This window comes from Pelodiscus sinensis, chromosome 12 (assembly GCF_052426305.1).
Source record: "Pelodiscus sinensis isolate ZL-2025 chromosome 12, ASM5242630v1, whole genome shotgun sequence".
Taxonomy (NCBI): domain Eukaryota; kingdom Metazoa; phylum Chordata; order Testudines; family Trionychidae; genus Pelodiscus; species Pelodiscus sinensis.
Genome location: NC_143063.1, coordinates 49747335 through 49763495, shown reverse-complemented (window position 1 = coordinate 49763495; position 16161 = coordinate 49747335). Strand labels below are relative to the sequence as shown.

The following is a 16161-nucleotide window of genomic DNA, read 5'->3' as shown; positions in this document are numbered from 1 at the left end:
GCTGGGCTGTCAGCGCGCTGGGCCCGATTCTCACCGCTGCTGGGCCCCCCCAGTTCCACCACAGCACCCAGCACCCTGGGGACAGAACCAGCCCCCAGGCAACGCGCTAACACGGCCGAGGGCCCAGGGCCGGGCAGAGGTGGAGGGGGCGCCCAATAGGGATGTCAACGTGTAGTCAAGGATTCCATTAATTAACAGATAAGCCTAGGGCTAGGGGTTAATCTTGTGGACCACGTGCTCCCCCCGCTGTATCAGAGGCAGAAAGGAGGGGTAAGCAGGAGCCAGTGCTGGGCGGAGCTGACTTAAAAGCCAATGGCCCCCAGCCCCAGCTCCCTGGTGCCACCTGCTTCCCCCCCCCCCCCCCACAGTTGCCTCTATCAGAAGCAGCAGCAGCGCGGGGGTGGCAGGGGAGGCTGCCGAGAAGCAGCCCTTGTCCACAGGGGGTGAGAACTCCCCCCAGCCAGGGGCGGCTGCCACCCCACGCTGCTGTCTCTGTATCGGGGCAGCCGGTCCATGAGGGGTGCTGGTTTTAAACTGGCTCCCCTCGTGGGCCAGTTCTGCCTGCTGCCCCATGGATGGTGCCTCTGACACAGCGGCAGGGGGCTCCCCGAGAACGGGGCTGGGAGCCCAGTGGCCGCCGGCCCCGCCCCTGGGGACTGTTAGCAGTTACACGACTATTGGGTTACACAGTAGCTAACATCTCTAGTACTTAGCTGGGCTCAGCACCCGCCCCCCTGGCTGTGCTCAGCCAGGCCCGGGGAAGAGACCGTGGGGAGGGCAGCTGCCCTCTGGACCGTGCAGTGCAAGAAATGGGGCGAGACCCAGTTCACTGGCGCCTCTGGCTCCTTCCAGCCACCTCCGAGCTCCGGGGTCATCGGCCCCAGAGGACACGGCCCTGCTCCCTCCACGGGCCCAGGGACTCACCGTGTAGTTACTAATTTCCTCTCTGTCCAGGGGCTGTGTCACCTTCAGCGCCCCCGTCTCTCTTTCGATGATGAAGACGCCCACGGGGGGCGTGTCTGCGCCCTGCCCCGTGATGCTGTAGAAAACCTTGGTCTCTTTGTCCTTGTTGGATTTGATCTAGTGCCGGAGAACAGGCCGGGTCAGCAGGGGTGGGGGTCTGAGCACTGTGCTGTCCCATCCCGTCTGCCCAGAGCCCCCGAGATGCCTCCCCTCGCGTTCCAGCACGGCATGCACCCCCATTCACCCCATTAGAGGACACAGGACCGACGGGCCTGGAAGGCGGGTCGGGGACTTTGCTGCTAGTGAACGCAGACAGAGCCTCCCCCTGTAACTGCGTGCTAGTGCCCAAGATCCCGGCAATGAAATGGCTCACCAGCCATGCCCCACTGCAGGCTCCCCAAGGCCCCCTTCCCCCACCCCAACCGCGACAGACCCGCCACATGGACACTGTGCCAAAGGCCTCCCACACCTGAACCAGCGTCTTGGGGAAGGGCCCCCGCTCGTTCTCCGGGCAGTTGATTGGCGGGATGACCCAGTCTCTCTTCTGTCTCTTGTGGCCAGGGTGGGACTCCGGGAAGAGAAGCACATCTGCCTGAGTGCTGGCGGGGGAGTCCTGCAGGGGAGAGATGTGGGTCACAGCGAGGTCCCTGCCTGAGACACCAGGGGCTGGAGGGTTTAACAAAGCGCCCGAGATCCGACAGACAACTCCAGAGCCCAGTTCTGCACCTGCTGCCAAGGGCTGGGGGAGCCGTGAGCCGCCAGCTCTGTTAAGTCACCGCTGGGCTGGGACAGGCTGGAGCACGTTGCTGGGACTGCACCCAGCTCTGCCTCTCCCAGCCGGACATGAGATGCAGCCGGCCCCAGGCCAGACCCAGCAGCAAATGCAGGTGTGCGAAGAGCTCCAGGCTGCATCCGACCAGCAGGGAGATCTGGGGGAGCAGGACTGGGGAGACACAATGATCCTGGGGTGCTTTCAATGTGGGTCCATGGGACAGATTTCCCTGCCTGAGCTCAGGCCAGGAGGAGGTGCTGGGCTGTCCGAGGAGGGGGGGGCACTGGTCCTGTGCCTCTAGCAGCAAGGCACAGACCGGTGGTACCCACGTGGAGAGGAAGGGAAAGCAAAGCGCCCGGAGCACGCAGCATCCCCCTGCTTTGTGGGGACCGGGCGCCAGAGCACGGCCGGGGGGGCAGCTTCCCGCTGTGTCCTCTCCCGGCAGGAAGTCCCGGTGCGTTCCCCCAGCAACACCCACACCACGGCTTCTCCAGAGCTTTACAACCGCCACCCGGGGACCGTTTCTATGGCAAGCCGCACGGGTGGCTCTGACGGAAGAACAGCCAGGCAGCTGTGAGGAACCACGGCCCAGAACGGCTGTGCTAGAGGGCGGCCCGCGTCCGCTGCCTCCGGGACCGGCGCCGCCTCTTGCTGCACCACAGACCTTGGCCTTCCCGCTCCCAGAGCTGCCGTGCAGGGCACAGGACCTCCAGGAGCCCAGCTGGAGGGGGCAGCAGCTGACCAGAGACAGCAGGGCCAGGGAAGCCCCAGCCCGGGTCTCTCCCTAGCACCGGAGGGGGAAGACATGGCCTCTGGGTCCCAGCAGGCGGTACCCAGGATACGGCGTTTCCTCGCTCTTGTTTGCAGACAAAGCCAGCCCCAGGGGAGCATCAGGGGCTGAACCGCTGCCAGGAGCTTCACCCTGCCCAGCGGCTGCCCCTCCCGCAGCCTGGCAGGCGGGTGGCACCAGAGCCCAGGGGTACGCCCCAGCTCTGCCCGGAACAGGCAGCACGTGCAGCCACGCAGCGTAGGCAGGTGGGGGGGGGGGGCTGCTCCGCCAGCAGGGGATGAATCCAGACTGGCCAGGGGCTGACTTGGGGAACCCGCCGGGCCTGAAGGGGCAAGGGTCGGAGTGGGGGCAGATGGGGCAGCCTGCCCGCCCCGCGGGTTGGTCACTTACCGGGTGCTGGTGGAGGCTGTGCCCACGCCCCTCTCGCTGCACGATCACCTTGGCGGAGTGCTTCTTCCGGGCAGAGTCCCAGGCATGGATGAAAAAGCTCCTTTCATGCCCGTGGAGCTGCAGGGGGCGTTTCACCGAGACGACGCCGTCCGTGTGCACTTGGAAGCGCGTGTCGTCCAACAGGTACACCGTCCGCTTCCGGCCCGTGCAGCCCTCGAAGCTCACTGCGGAGAGGGAGACAGCCCCGCCCAGGAGAAGGGCTTAGAAGCTGCGTAGTCAGGTCCCCGGCAGGACAGCGAGTGATCGCAGACCAATCAGCAGCCGGATACTCCTCTCTGGACCACACACCACCTGTTAACCCTGCCCGCCGGCGGCCGGACACACCAAGCCCTTCTCTTCCACACCGTGCTGGGCCTTGAGAGAGATTCCCAGGGCGGGTACCAGCTACAGGGTTCCCTCTCATTTTTTCCATCCATGTGCAGAATAAATTTTGTTCTGTGCAGCAAGGCAAATGCAGATGTGCACCACCAATATAAACAACTGCTGCCAGCTGTGGGCGTTGCGCTAATCAGCTGGGTGGCACCTGAATCTCTCCTGGGCGGCTGCCCAAGCACTCAGCTTATAGGGAACACTGGTACCAGGGCTCCTAGGGGAATCTGCGTGGGCCTCTCCAGGCACTTAGCAGTCTGCTCCCCCATTTCAGACCCTGGACACTAGAGCCAAAAGCGAGCACAGCTGCAGCGGGGGAGGAGAAAGGGCCGGCAGGGACGTTGGTGCCAACACGGCACAGCCTCCTGGAAGGCTGGCGTTAACGCCTGGGCAGCCTGTAGCCGTGGGCAGAGGGTTCACTGAGCTACCCCCTGCTTAGTGCAGCTCTTGGCTCCTTCCCCCGCTCGTGGAACGACAGTGGGGCCTGTGAGCCGCCCGCAGGCCACCCGGCAGTCAGCAAAAAGGGGCATCGCTTCCTGGCTGAGCCCGTCAGCTCTTCTGCTGCTCCCTGGCCACCAGGGCTTAGCCACTCAGACTAACTGCTCGTCCGAGCGAGTGCAAGGAGAGAGACTCGGTGCCCATTAGCGGGGGGTGCAGGGGAGGGGGGCGCGGGAGGGGGTCCTTAGCAAGCCCTGGCTGCAGGGGAGGGGAGGGGGATCAGCTGGAGGTTCTGCAGCAGCAGTGACTGTGAGATGGACCAGGCCTGGGGTACTGGGCAGAGGGTTGCCCCCGGTTCTGTCCACGGGCACAGGATGGACTTGTACCAGGAGAGGAGCCAGGCTCGGCCAGGAAAGCTGCTGCGGGCAGAGGGCGCCCGTGCTCCAGTTTCGTTGTCCCAGGCGCCCTGGGGACGGCAGCGCCTTTGCCAAAGCAAACAAGCCAGGGACGTTTGCCTGAGCAGTGCCAGCTGGGCCCTGGGCCCTGCCTCCTCCGGGCCTGGCTTCAAACCGCTCCCCTTTACGTGGGAGATTCAGGGCGGGCTGGCCCTCAGCCCCATATGGGCACAATCAGGTGAGGGTGGGCACGGCCGGGCCGGTAGCTGCCGGCACAGGCTGGAAGGGGAGCCCGGAGCTCGGCCCAGGATCCTCCGGAGGCCTTTGCTGCACCCTCCCTCCACTCCGTGCCTGCCCTCCCTGGGGCATCAGCAACTCTTTTAGGGGGAAGAGGCAGCTTCTGCTCCAGCCTCCTTGCCTGCACTTATCAGTGGAGCCCCAGCTGGGTGGGAGGAGGGGGGAAGCTGAGTCACAGGGGCTGGAACTGAGCAGGGGGGAGGGGGAGGCTGTAGCCCCCCTGGCTTCAAGTGGTTTGCGTTCACCCAGGGCTTGCACTTCAGTCCAGAGGCTCTCAGCCCCCCCAGCTGTGCTGCTCCCCGCTGAATGCAACCCCCCCCCGCAGGGAGTCCCAGGTGCTGCCTAAGCGCAGGCTCATGGCAGCCCGGCTCCCGGATCATTGCTCCCTCGTCCCCTCCCCCAGAAGCCGGGTGAGTAACCTGGGAAGGGCCTGGAATGCGGATGCTCCCTGAGTCCAGGCAAACATGCCAGGGTCCCTGGAGCTCCGTGGCGGGAGCCGCCTGCCTCTCGGCGGGGGCCCGTTTCCACAGCTCAGACCGGGCCCGGGGCTGCCGGGCCATTCCCCCAGGAAACGCAGAGCCGCTTCATCCGGATGCCCCTCAGTCTGTCCCCGCCGGGCACTCGGTTCTTACTCACGTGCCCTGGGGGCACCGGCTTCCGCGGCTCAAAGCCACGCGGGCGGACGCATGTGCACTGGCTCTGGCCCACGGCACCTGGTGCCCAAATGAATTGTTCGTCTCCAAGGTGCCACGGCCCTCTCGTTGGTTTGGCAGGCACAGCCCCCGGGACGGGTCAGTTACAAATGCTTGGCAGGGGGAACGGCCACTCCTGCCTCTCCCCGCTGGGCCTGCCGGCACCAGGGTGAGCCAGGCGGTGCTATCCCTCAGCTGGGGAAGGGACCTGGACGGCTCCCACGCACCCATCCCGTCAGGTAGCATCCCACGCTGGGCCCGCCCGTGCGGCATCGGCCGTGAAGGGCGCAGGGGCGGCCGCTGGGGTGACAGAGCCCGCTGCCGAGGCTGCCCCAGGCACCCCCTTGCAGTTCCACGTCCCACTGTTTCACCCGCCGGCTGTGACACGTCAGGTCACGAGCGCCCCACGCCCCGCAGGGCTGCACCTGCCTCAGGACAGGGGAGGGGGGATGCAGCAAAGTTCACAGGGGCGGAATGAAGGGTGCGGGTTTCCAGTTGGGTCCAATGGCTCCCAGCTCCCCCACCTGCCAGGGGCACAGGGCTCTCCCTGCTCCCAGCTTCTCTCTCCCCATTCTGCTCCTGGGGAAGGGGGCCTCCATAGTCTGCCCTCCCTCCCCCGTCGCAGCTGGGACTGACAGTGGCCGGCAGGCAGGTCTGGCAGGCCCCGGGCGTGGGGAAGTGCCGTGTGCACTCTCCCCCCCCCACCAGCCCCAGAGGCATGGCGGAAACACACGTCATGCTATGGCCGCACGAGTGCCATGCCGGCCGGATGAGCAATGCACCATGGGAAGCGGTGGCATTTGTGTGGCCTAGCCCAGAGGCGGTGACCCCATGGAATGGGCTGCCAGGCTGGCGTAGATTTGACGGGGCCTAGGGCAGACTGCTCAGCGGGAGGGCTCAGGTCTCGGTCACAAGAGGGTGCAGGGCAAGGCAGCGGGAGAACCCGGCAGTCAGCCTTGGAGGGGACCCAGCTCCTCTCAGAAGATCTCCCTGGTGCCTGCTCCCAAAGGCCTGGTGCGCCGCACCCCGCAGCTCGCTGGCTACCCGAAGGAGGAGGGGCTTGCCCCTGCCCCCAACACACAGCCTGCTACTGGGGTAACAGCCTACGGCCAACGCCCTCCCCCTTCTGCAGGGCAACACACAAGTGCCAGGAAGTTCTGCATCAGTCCCTGTGCCGGTCCCACAAAGTTTCACAGCTGGGACAGGGACAGCCAAGCCACCAGCCAAACCGGGCGCAGCTGGGGCTGGAGAAACCAGCCAGGCTGGCAGTGTAAGAGGCAAAGGAAGGCAATGCCCCCTAGGTCTTAGTGCTCCCTCGCGCCCCTCTTCCTATCTCTATTCTGGCCATTGCGGCAGGCTCCACAGCCGGCTGCTGCAGACTCAGGGCTCCCCCCTCCCCCAAGAGGATCTGTTAACTGACAAGTGAAAAGCCTTCCAGCTTGCCAGACCATTAGCATAACAGTGAACCTGGGCCAGAGCCACGAATGAAGCCATTCCACAGGCAGGTGCCAGCCCTGAATTCACCCAGCCGGGCATGACTATATCTTAGGACCTCCGCTCAAGAATCCCTTCAGAGAGTGTTAGTTGGTTGCGGAAGATTTTCAAATCCCATCTCTAAATATCTGCACAAGAATGTTTAGAGGCACAATCTGAGTATCCAGCTCTAGCCTTACATGCCGGGATCTTCAGCTATAGAGAACTTCTTCAAAAGACCCCTCTTAAAAATTACAATGTGTATTTTAGATAAAACAACAAGTACTTAGAGACTAACAAAAATACAGACAGTATCATGAGCAAAACCCATATGGATGTTAGACTAAGGTGCCACAGGACCGCTCACTGTTTATAAAGTTACAGACTAACCCCCTATGACATTTTAATGTGAATTACTTTAGTACAAAAATTGCTTCTGAAGTCTTCCTGTCCTTTCTATGGACCTCCTGCTCTCCTCCCCCCTTGAAGAGAGCCCTTAAAAGGGACAACATTTTATTCATTTAGATAGCTGAACAAATGAGTTTCCCTTTTATTTCTGACTGTGTTATGAACTAGTTTTAAAGAGAACCTTCCCCCAAATCAATACCTTACTCGGCTATAAAATCCTTCGTAGCAACGTGCATTGCTTTTGGAAAGAGTGAACACTGATTCATTGTGATTTTCATAACAAGACCTGTTTCTGAAATGCCACTTTATGTGTTATGTTAAAAAATAGGCTTCCAGGAATTGTAGGCATAACACACACACTAAACTGCTCTGACTGATTTAAAATGTCTGTTTCAGTGAGTTGAAACATGCAGTAATCTGGACTGGAATGGTGACTTTATGAAGGCTGGAGCATGTGTGTAAAACATGAAATCAGCTTAGAAATACCGATGAAGAAAATGTTGACTAGAAGGGCTGCCTCGCGCAGTCCCCACGATTTCATGCTGTACTCAGCAGGCCTCACTACGAAGTGTTTGCAAATAACCCTCTGACGCAGACTGGGCCTATCACAAAACCGGGGGCTGACATTTTACTCCCCAACGTAGTGCTGTGAGCGCAGTATTTCCTGCATGTCCAGACTTCACCGCCAGGCGAGCCATGCAGAACTCGCTCCATTTTCTTTTGGATGAAATTGCAGGGTCGTGGGTTTTTCCCAATGTCACCTGGGTTGGGGGATTTGGCTGGAAGGGGCGAGCAGAGACAGTGGGGAGGGGGCAGAGGAGGTGGGACAGGCCTGGCCGCAGGTGGGGGAGCTTGCTTGCCCAAGCAGCCGCTTCACCCCCCAGCCATGAGCGTGGCCCATTTTGAGTCCAGACAGACAGAGCTCGTGGGCGTGTTCCACGTTTGCAAAGGGCTGGTTTTGCGGGGAGAAGAGTTACAGGCTGGCCAGACGCCCCGGGTGAGTACCCCTGGCAGGGCTACGAGCAGGCAGGTTTGCTCTGACAGAGGAGCGCTGGAGCAGCGTTGCTGGCTTGTCGACAGCCGCAGGGGGGGACTCGCGGCTGGTTTCAAATGGCTGATCTTGGCTGAGCTCAAACCCATGGATCTATCACTGACCGTTCCCAGACAAGCCAGGTTTCAACCCCACGAGCGTCCACACACCCAGGCAGCCGCTGAACCCATCCCTCCTTTCGCTACCCCAGTGCACTGCGGGGGCAGACGAGGCCTCCCCACAAGCCATGGGCTTTGCACGCCCCAAATGGCCTGGCAGGCCCTGCAGGCCTCTGCCTCCCGCCACAGCTCACTCACTCCACGGCTCCCGCGGGACGGGCCCTTTCCCGAAGGGAGCAGAGGGCGCTGCCTGACGCACGCTGCACTGGAAGCAGATGGGCGGGGCGCAGCCCCCAATCTCAGGGGAATTCCTGTCGTCGCTGATCTCCTGTGCGCCAAGAGCCCACCTGCCCTGCCCACTGGCTCGACGGCGCACGTCTGGACGCAGGGCGCGGCGTTACAGAAGGGAGCAGCGCACGCTGCCCTGCCTCGCACACCGAGGGGCTCGGACCCCCAGGCCCTGCCCATACCGAGTAGCTCCATTCACCTGGGGGAGAAAGGGAGCAGGATGTGGCCCGTCGCCATGGGAACCTGGTATTTCCCCAGCCTGACAAAAACAGGTGTGAATCCAGGCTGCAATTCGCATCCTCCAGCCAGAGTCCCCTGCCACCCAGCCCCGGCCCTGCAGGGCTGGTTTCAGCCACACGCCTGGGCACTAGACAGAAGACGCAGGGTGGGTTCTGCATCCCCCGGGGGGGGGGGAGAACCCGGCCTGGGGGGTCATGGGGACAGGCTCCGGGGGAGGAAGGCAGATTCCACTTCAGTGATGCCACAGGCAGGTGAAAGGTTCCTGACCAAACAGACTTTTATTTGGGGGATTCCAGGGTTTCCACCCCGACTCTGGGAGCGGCTGTTTGCTGGGAGTGACCGTGGCCCCGCTGCTATCCTGCTGTAGGAACTGGAGCCTTCAGAAAGGGCTCTGAGCACCCGGGGACTTGTCCCCTCCCGCAGCCCAGCCCAGCGCTCCGAGGGAATCCCAGCAGAGACACTGCCCCACCGTTAGCTCTGCTCGCGGGACATCCCCGGCGGGACCACGTGGGGAAGAGAACGCTGCGGGGGAGCCCCTGAAATGGCGGTGGCCAGGCAGACATGGCTGTGCCGTGGCACGTAGGGATGTGAATGGGTAACCCGTTCACCAGTTACCCGGTAGGCATCACCCGTGACTGCAGAGAAACCGAGTCACACAGAGGGTAAGGGACTTGGTGCAGCAGGCCGGCGGCAGAGCGCAGAACAACCCCCCAGATATGGCACCCAACCACGTGGTTCTGGAAACCAGCCGGCCAGGGGCCTGGGAGGGGGCGCCCCATGCTTAGGGGCAAGCGCTGTGCCTTTGCAGGGGGGACGAGAGGGTTTGAACTGCACCCCGGCTCAGCGGCTGGGCCGCCTGTCCGTGCTTTGGAGAGGCCTCCTGCCCGAGGACTGGCTAACTGAGGCAGTGGGAAAGCAGAGCGGGCGTGGCAGGCCTCGGAGGACAGAATGGGAGAGCTGTGATTGTTCTGTGCAAAGTGAACCGGCAGGACACAAAGCCTAGAGTGGGAGGAGACAAATTGGGGGCCCCAGGGTGGGCCACGAACTCTCAGCTGACCACGCCGCCCAGCTGGGTCTCAGCAGAGGCAGATTACAGTTTTGTGGGGCCCCGGGCTAGAGCAAGTGGAGCCCCCCTCCTCCCCGTGCCAGGGAGCAGGGGCAGGACACGGGGCTGCCCATTTTCCCAAGGCTGGTTGTGAGAAGCATCCCAGTAGCCAGGCCTGCCCTGCTTTGCTGAGGATACAAACAGCCCAGAGGAGCCGAAGGAGAGATGGCATCTCGTTAGGGGAGTGCGCTGTGGGTTGTACAGTCCCTCACACACCAGGACTGATCCAGGACTGGAGCCCCCAGCAGTACCACAGCACAGTGACCCTGATCCCCTCTCACCGGCTTCTGCACCAACCTTCTCTGGATACGCAGCCTAGATTTCCCCTTTCCTTTGCTCCACCTAGCCAGCTCTGGGGCAATGTTCCTTCTAGTTTTTAACATCCATGTGCAGAATGAATTTTGCTACATGAACCAATACATGTGTGGATGTGCACCACCAGGAGAACGCAGGCTGCCAGCTGTGGGTGTTTTGCTAGTCAGCTAGGCATCATTTGAATCTCTCCCCGGCAGCCTCACAAACGCTCAGCTTCCAGGAATCACTGCTCTGGAGTATTCTAGGTGGAGGGGGTCCGCCAAAGCCCTGAGCACGGAGACAGGATAGCTGCTCTTAGCTAAGTGCCTGCAGGATAGCAGCACCCGCCCTTGCAGAACACCAGCCTCAGTGCTCAAGAGACCAGGCGAGGGAGGTGACATCTTTTATTGCCCCTTCCAGTGGCCAGACAGAAAAGCTTTTGAGCTTACACCGAGTTCTGCTGGTCCAACAAAGGCTGTTCCCTCACTCGCCTTGACTCTCCAGCCAGGCTCCTGCAGCAGTGAGTTACATAGGTGAACCGTATAACCCACCCCTCTTTTGTTTGCTTTCAGGTTACTGCTGGTCAGTGTGTTTGGGGCTCCCCTCCCCGCACTACTCAGACACTGGGACAAAACAAGGAGGGGGAAACGAGCACTTGCCACTGGATGCTTCATAAGTTAATTCCCTCGAGTCCCTTCCCATGCTCCCTTCCTCCGTCTGCTCAGAACTAAACACGGCAGGAAGATTCTAGACCCCGCCAAGTAGGCGTGAAACCGACCAGACGCTCTGCGTAAGGACTGCGCCGTCACCGTTTATGCCCCTCGCGTGAAGACGCCGCACGGCGGGGGGGTGTCAGATGGACAGAGAGAACGCACCCTCGGAGCTTTTCACACCGCGCCTCCCCTTGGCTTTCGCTGCTGCCGGGCAGAGGAAGGCAGCAGAGACCTGGCAGATGTGCTATTGATCCCGGCAGATTTTAAGCTGCACAGGCAGCGTGTGGATGGAGGGCGGCCGCTAAACCCCCCTCCAATGTGCATGGCCACCACGGAGTCAGAGCTGGCACCCAGCAAACCTGCGTGTCACTAGGCGTCTGCCCTTGCACTCTGTCACCACCCCAGGCTCTGTCACCATCACAAAATGCTCAAAGTGGGGGGGGCGGGGGGAGAGAAGGATGAATTATTCCTGGTGCAGCCCTCCACCTGCATTCATCACGTCTGTAACAACCCCTGAGACCCCATCCTTGAAAGATCCGGGCAAGCCGGGTTTCCCAAGGGTTCACTCGGCACACTGAACAGCCGGGTGAGCAGTCAGCTGGACTTGCCCCTGCCGACTGGGTGCTTTCCCTGCCCTCCGGGCAGCAGAGCAAGGTCGTGTTTGTTTCGTCGGCGCCCGCAGGGGAAATGCACACGCCGCGGTAGGGGCCGCGAGGGCAGGTCTTTTAACCCCTTCTTCACAACTGGCTGGGTGACGGGCTCCCTCCGGCACCAAGCCTGCAAGGGGTTAACCCTGCACCCTGCCAGTTCCACACAGGTCTCTCCTCCCCGCCGGAAAGCCGAGTTCGGCTCCAGCCAAGGCACTGCCGGCACCAGAGGATACGGCCCAGCCATGCCCAGCGCCAGGCTGGCCAAAGGAGAGCTCGCTGGAGCCACGAGCGCCACGTGGGTCCAATTCAACACACCATGCAGGACGTGTCATCGACACCCCCCGCCAGCCACTTGCCGTCGCGGTTCCCAAACCTCTCCCCCACCCCCGGGCCACACGGCGAGGCTGCACTTTGCAAGAGGCAGATGGACCGGTCTTGGGGCCTGCCCACAGCTGTGTGCGCGGGGTGGAGATAACACAGGTAACAATTAACACAAAGCACTGGAAAACCATCCCGCACCGCACCTATGTGAAGGGAGGGAGGGACCCAGCGCCACGGGCCCAGCTCCCTGGGTGCCACGGCAGGACAGGGGCCGCACAGAGCCCGGGCCGGCTTTCCCATTCCTGCCTGAGGCGGCGCCCAGCGACAAGAGGCACGGCGAGGACACCTGCAGTTCAGCCATTGTCTGGGGCCGGTTCATCCCGGGAGCTGCCCGGAGAGCAGCCCTGCCCCCTATGGACATGGCGCAGCGAGGGCTCAGGGCTCGGCGCAGCTCCGAGTCCAGCTGCTGAAGACACTTGGGGCTAGCGGGGCCTCAGGTGCCTGTTTCCAGGGCGGGGCGGAACAGCCCCTTGTGCCGGGCTGACACGGCACCGGCGCGGTTTGCCTGCTGCTCAGCCCTCTTGACTACAGCAGCCCAGCCCCAAGCAGGGGACTGAACGTGCACTGGTGAGTCGCTGTAACATGCAACACCAGGCCTGCTCCCAGCAGCCAGCGCGCGCCTACGGGCGGATCTGCAGGCGGGCGGGCGCGAGAATCCCACACCCAGGGAAGGGGCAGCCAGGGAGAGAGGCTGCCGAATGCCAGACACCCAGCGGGAAGGGAACAGCCCCATGGCCAGCAGGCGTCTGAACACAGGCAGCAGGGCAGAGGTCCATGCCTGTGTACCCAAATGGCACTGGCTGTTCACTGCGGCAGCCCTGGGCACGTCCAACAATCCAGTGTCCCAGCAGCGCTTCCGGGTCCCTCTCACCCCCCCGGCTTCTCTCTCCTGGGCCTTTCGGACCAGCCCAGCGCTGCTCTGGCTTCTGAGCTGGGGGCTGTGAGGGGCTATCCGGCCACGCTCCCCGTGACCCCCAGGGAGCCACACACGGGCCCGTGGCCAGCGCATCATTTTAATCCAGTGAAAAGCGCAGAGAAGAACCTGGGAGGCCAAGACCTTCTGTGAAGAACGGGGACTGTCTGGTGAGGCAAGGGCACCGTCCCTGTCCCCGGAGGTAAAGCCCACTTCATCAGATGAACTGGATTGGCAGTGATGGGGGAAGGGGTCTATACAAGGAAGCAGTTGCTTGTGTTAATGATGCTAATTGAGTCAGGGTGGAAATGACTCATTTATGCCTTTGTAACGGATTACAGGGGGAGATAGCCAGCCTGGAATTCATTTGCAAATCCAACACTATCAGTGTAGAACTGAATAAGGATCTCAGCTAGTTAACGCAGTACAAAGGCAATTTCCCCCCTCTGGCTATTCACATCTCCACATCAAACGCTGTGAACGAGCCACTTCCTCCCTGACTCCATTAGCCTCATTAACACAAGCAACTTCTCCCTTATATACCTCCCTGCTTCTGGAACATCCACTCCAGTGCATCTGAGGCAGTGGGTTTGACCCATGAAAACGTACTCCCTAATAAATCTGCTAGGCTAAGGCAGTGTTTCCCAACTGGGATTCCGTGAAGTGAAAATAAGGATTCCGCGAAAGAATTCCATTACAGCCACATTTTATGATTTAGAAAAATATTTAAGAATTTATTATTTTTATTGAAAACCATTTTCATTTGTGTTTGCCACGATAAGTGTCCCTGTGCAATGCCGGCTTAGCCAGAGAGGGGACGATGATGTCACTACTCAGCGCTGTGCGCGCAATCACCTGCTATATACCACATATCAGACTTATTGAGGGTTCTGTACAATTCTTTCAAGTGGCCCAATAAAGTTGGGAAACTGCTCTAAGAGTACGGCTACACCACGGGACAAGGTCCAATTAAGATGCGCAACTTCAGCTACGTTATTTGCGTCGCTGAAGCCGAAGTACCTTCACTCGGCTTTTGGCGCTGCCCACGCTGCAGGAAGGCGAAGGGAGCACACTCTCCCTTGCACTTCCCTTACTCCTCGTAGAAGCAGGACTGCCGGCATCCACCGAAGCGCCCCCCTCAGTTTGAATGAGCCGTCTTCACTAGCCCCGCTAATCCCAACCCTGGGAGATGGACTGCGGCAGCCTCGATCTCTGTCGCACAGACGTACCCTGAGGTGCCCCAGGACTCCTCGCTGGTTTTGCAGACGCAGACTAACACGGCCGCCCCTCTGAGACAAAACCAACCCAATGACTGAATCCCTTTGTCACAAGAGCTGGCACAGCTGCTCACTGGGGCGAGAACGGCACTTTGCCAACTTTTTCCAATGTGAAAAATAATCGTCAATGTGTGTGTGGTCAGCATCACCCAAAGGCTTTTTTAACCCCAAACAATGGGGCCAAATGCTCTCCCAGGCCGTTCCCCTCCCCTCCCCTCCCCACCAGTGATCTGCAACGGAGCCAAGTCGCAGCGCAAAAGCAGGACGTTAGCTCTTTACTTTTCAAATACCGATTTTCCAAATACAGACCCAGGGAGTCAGTGGCAAGTTGCAGCCGGCAGAACCGTTCCCTTGTTTGCATTTCCTAGCCGTGCCCAAAGCGTTCCCGCGCGAGGTACGCTCTTCAGCGACGCGCCAACCCCCTCAAGTCACGCCAGAGTTGGCGAAGCCCCGGGGTCCAGCCCAATACACACACCAGCCCGTTAGCCTACGGCGAGTCTGTGGCCGTGCGTGAGGCTGTGGAGGGGAGGTGGGAAGCGAAGGGTTCCCCCAACAGGACTCAGAAGCGAAGTAGGAAATTCCCTACATTCCATTCCATTTCCACCCCGTCTCAGAAGGACTCTCCCGCCTGCGTTCCCCGCAACCTGCCTGCCGGGGCTCGAGGGGTGGATAGCGAAGGCAACGGCCGCAGGGTGTGATGGCCGAGAGCCCCCTCCCGCTCGCCTCGTGCGGGCAGAAAGCTTTCGGGGCTCTCAGTGCAAGCCCTACCCCTGCGCTAGTGAGGGGCAGGGGGTCACAGGGCTGGCACGTTCCACCCGACTCAGCCCCAGGCTCGCTGGGTGAGCTCAGACAGGGGACTCGCTCTCCAGGCATCCAACGGGCAGGCCGAAGAGAGCGAAGCTTGTCCCCCTGCCTGGGCCTAGAGGCGAACTCTGCCCAGGCCTCTCCTTGGCCCACACCGAGAGGTTCTCCCCTCGGCTCGCCTGCTCCACCCCTCACCTCGGCCCACGGGAGGAGGCAGAAACTCTGGTCCACAGAGACCAGCCTGGGAGCAGAGCTGGGCCTCACTCCAGCGCCCTGGGTTTGCTGGATGTGCCAGAAGCAGCCAAACCTGTTCCTCAGGAAGCCCGGCTGGAAGGAAAGTGCATTCCTGCCCCGCCACACCCAGCCAGGTTCACTCTACCCTGCCCAGCCACACTCCGCCTCCCAGGACAGGTGCTGGGTCGCTCTATCATCTCGGCTCGCTCGCCTGCTCTGCCCACAGCCCCTCCTGTGCGCACGGGCCGGTCACACAGACGGAGCCACTGTCCCTGAGGAGCTGGGCCGTGCGTACACAGGCTGCGGGGGACACCCCCATGGCCGAGTCCACGTTCTAATCACCCTTGCACCGCAAACGGCCCAGGTCTCAGTTCTCTGGCCCACGGGGAGCTACTCGCACGTCGCGCACCGTCAGTTATGGGCCTGAAACCTGCCCGGGCAACACAGCCGCAGGGCCCTGAGCTCCCCCGGCTGCCCAGCAAGCGCCGGGACCGCAAAGCTCTACATACGCCAGGTCACACACGGCTCTCCGCCTGTCGCAAAGCTGCCCTGCAAGAACGCCTCGTCCTCACCGCGCCAGGCCCCGACAGGAATTCTGACTCCAAACGGGCACCGAGCCGAGTCACTGGCCCGTCCCTACTGCCCTTCACTGAAGGAAGGGGCGGCCTGGGGAGACCCCTTCCTCTGTGCATCTCTGCAGCCAGGAGATGCCCCGTGCGACCTGCCTTGGGAGCTTTCAGCCCAGGACGTGATGCCCAGGCCCTGTGCTGCTCACCGTGCAACGCACCAAGGAAGGTCGGCGTTAGGCTGGGAGACCCAAGGTCAATTCCCTGCTCTGCCAGTGATTTTCCGTGTGACTTTGGGCATGTCACTTAGTGCTTCAGCTCCCTTGCTGTATAATGGGGATGAGAGCAGTGCGCAGACTCTCAGGCATGGGAGAAGCCCCGGGGTGCACAGACACTGCACTGACAGAAGCCCCTAGGACAGGGGGAAGGCTCCCGGGCCACCTGGACCAATGGCTGTGGAGCACAAAGGGATTGAAGAACAAGGGCTTCTGGATTCTTCC

General features: G+C 61.4%; 1 protein-coding gene across 1 annotated transcript in view; it reads right to left on the bottom strand.

The window, feature by feature from the left end:
- The window catches only part of LOC102455872 (B-cadherin), a 41993-nt gene that overhangs the window by 13478 nt on the left and 12354 nt on the right, over nucleotides 1-16161 (bottom strand). Inside the window, exons 3-5 of the mRNA XM_075939800.2 lie at nucleotides 2916-3139; nucleotides 1433-1576; nucleotides 925-1080 (exon numbers count right to left, since the gene is read on the bottom strand). Coding sequence (XP_075795915.2) covers nucleotides 925-1080; nucleotides 1433-1576; nucleotides 2916-3139 — 524 coding nt within the window. The remainder of the gene's footprint in view (nucleotides 1-924; nucleotides 1081-1432; nucleotides 1577-2915; nucleotides 3140-16161) is intronic.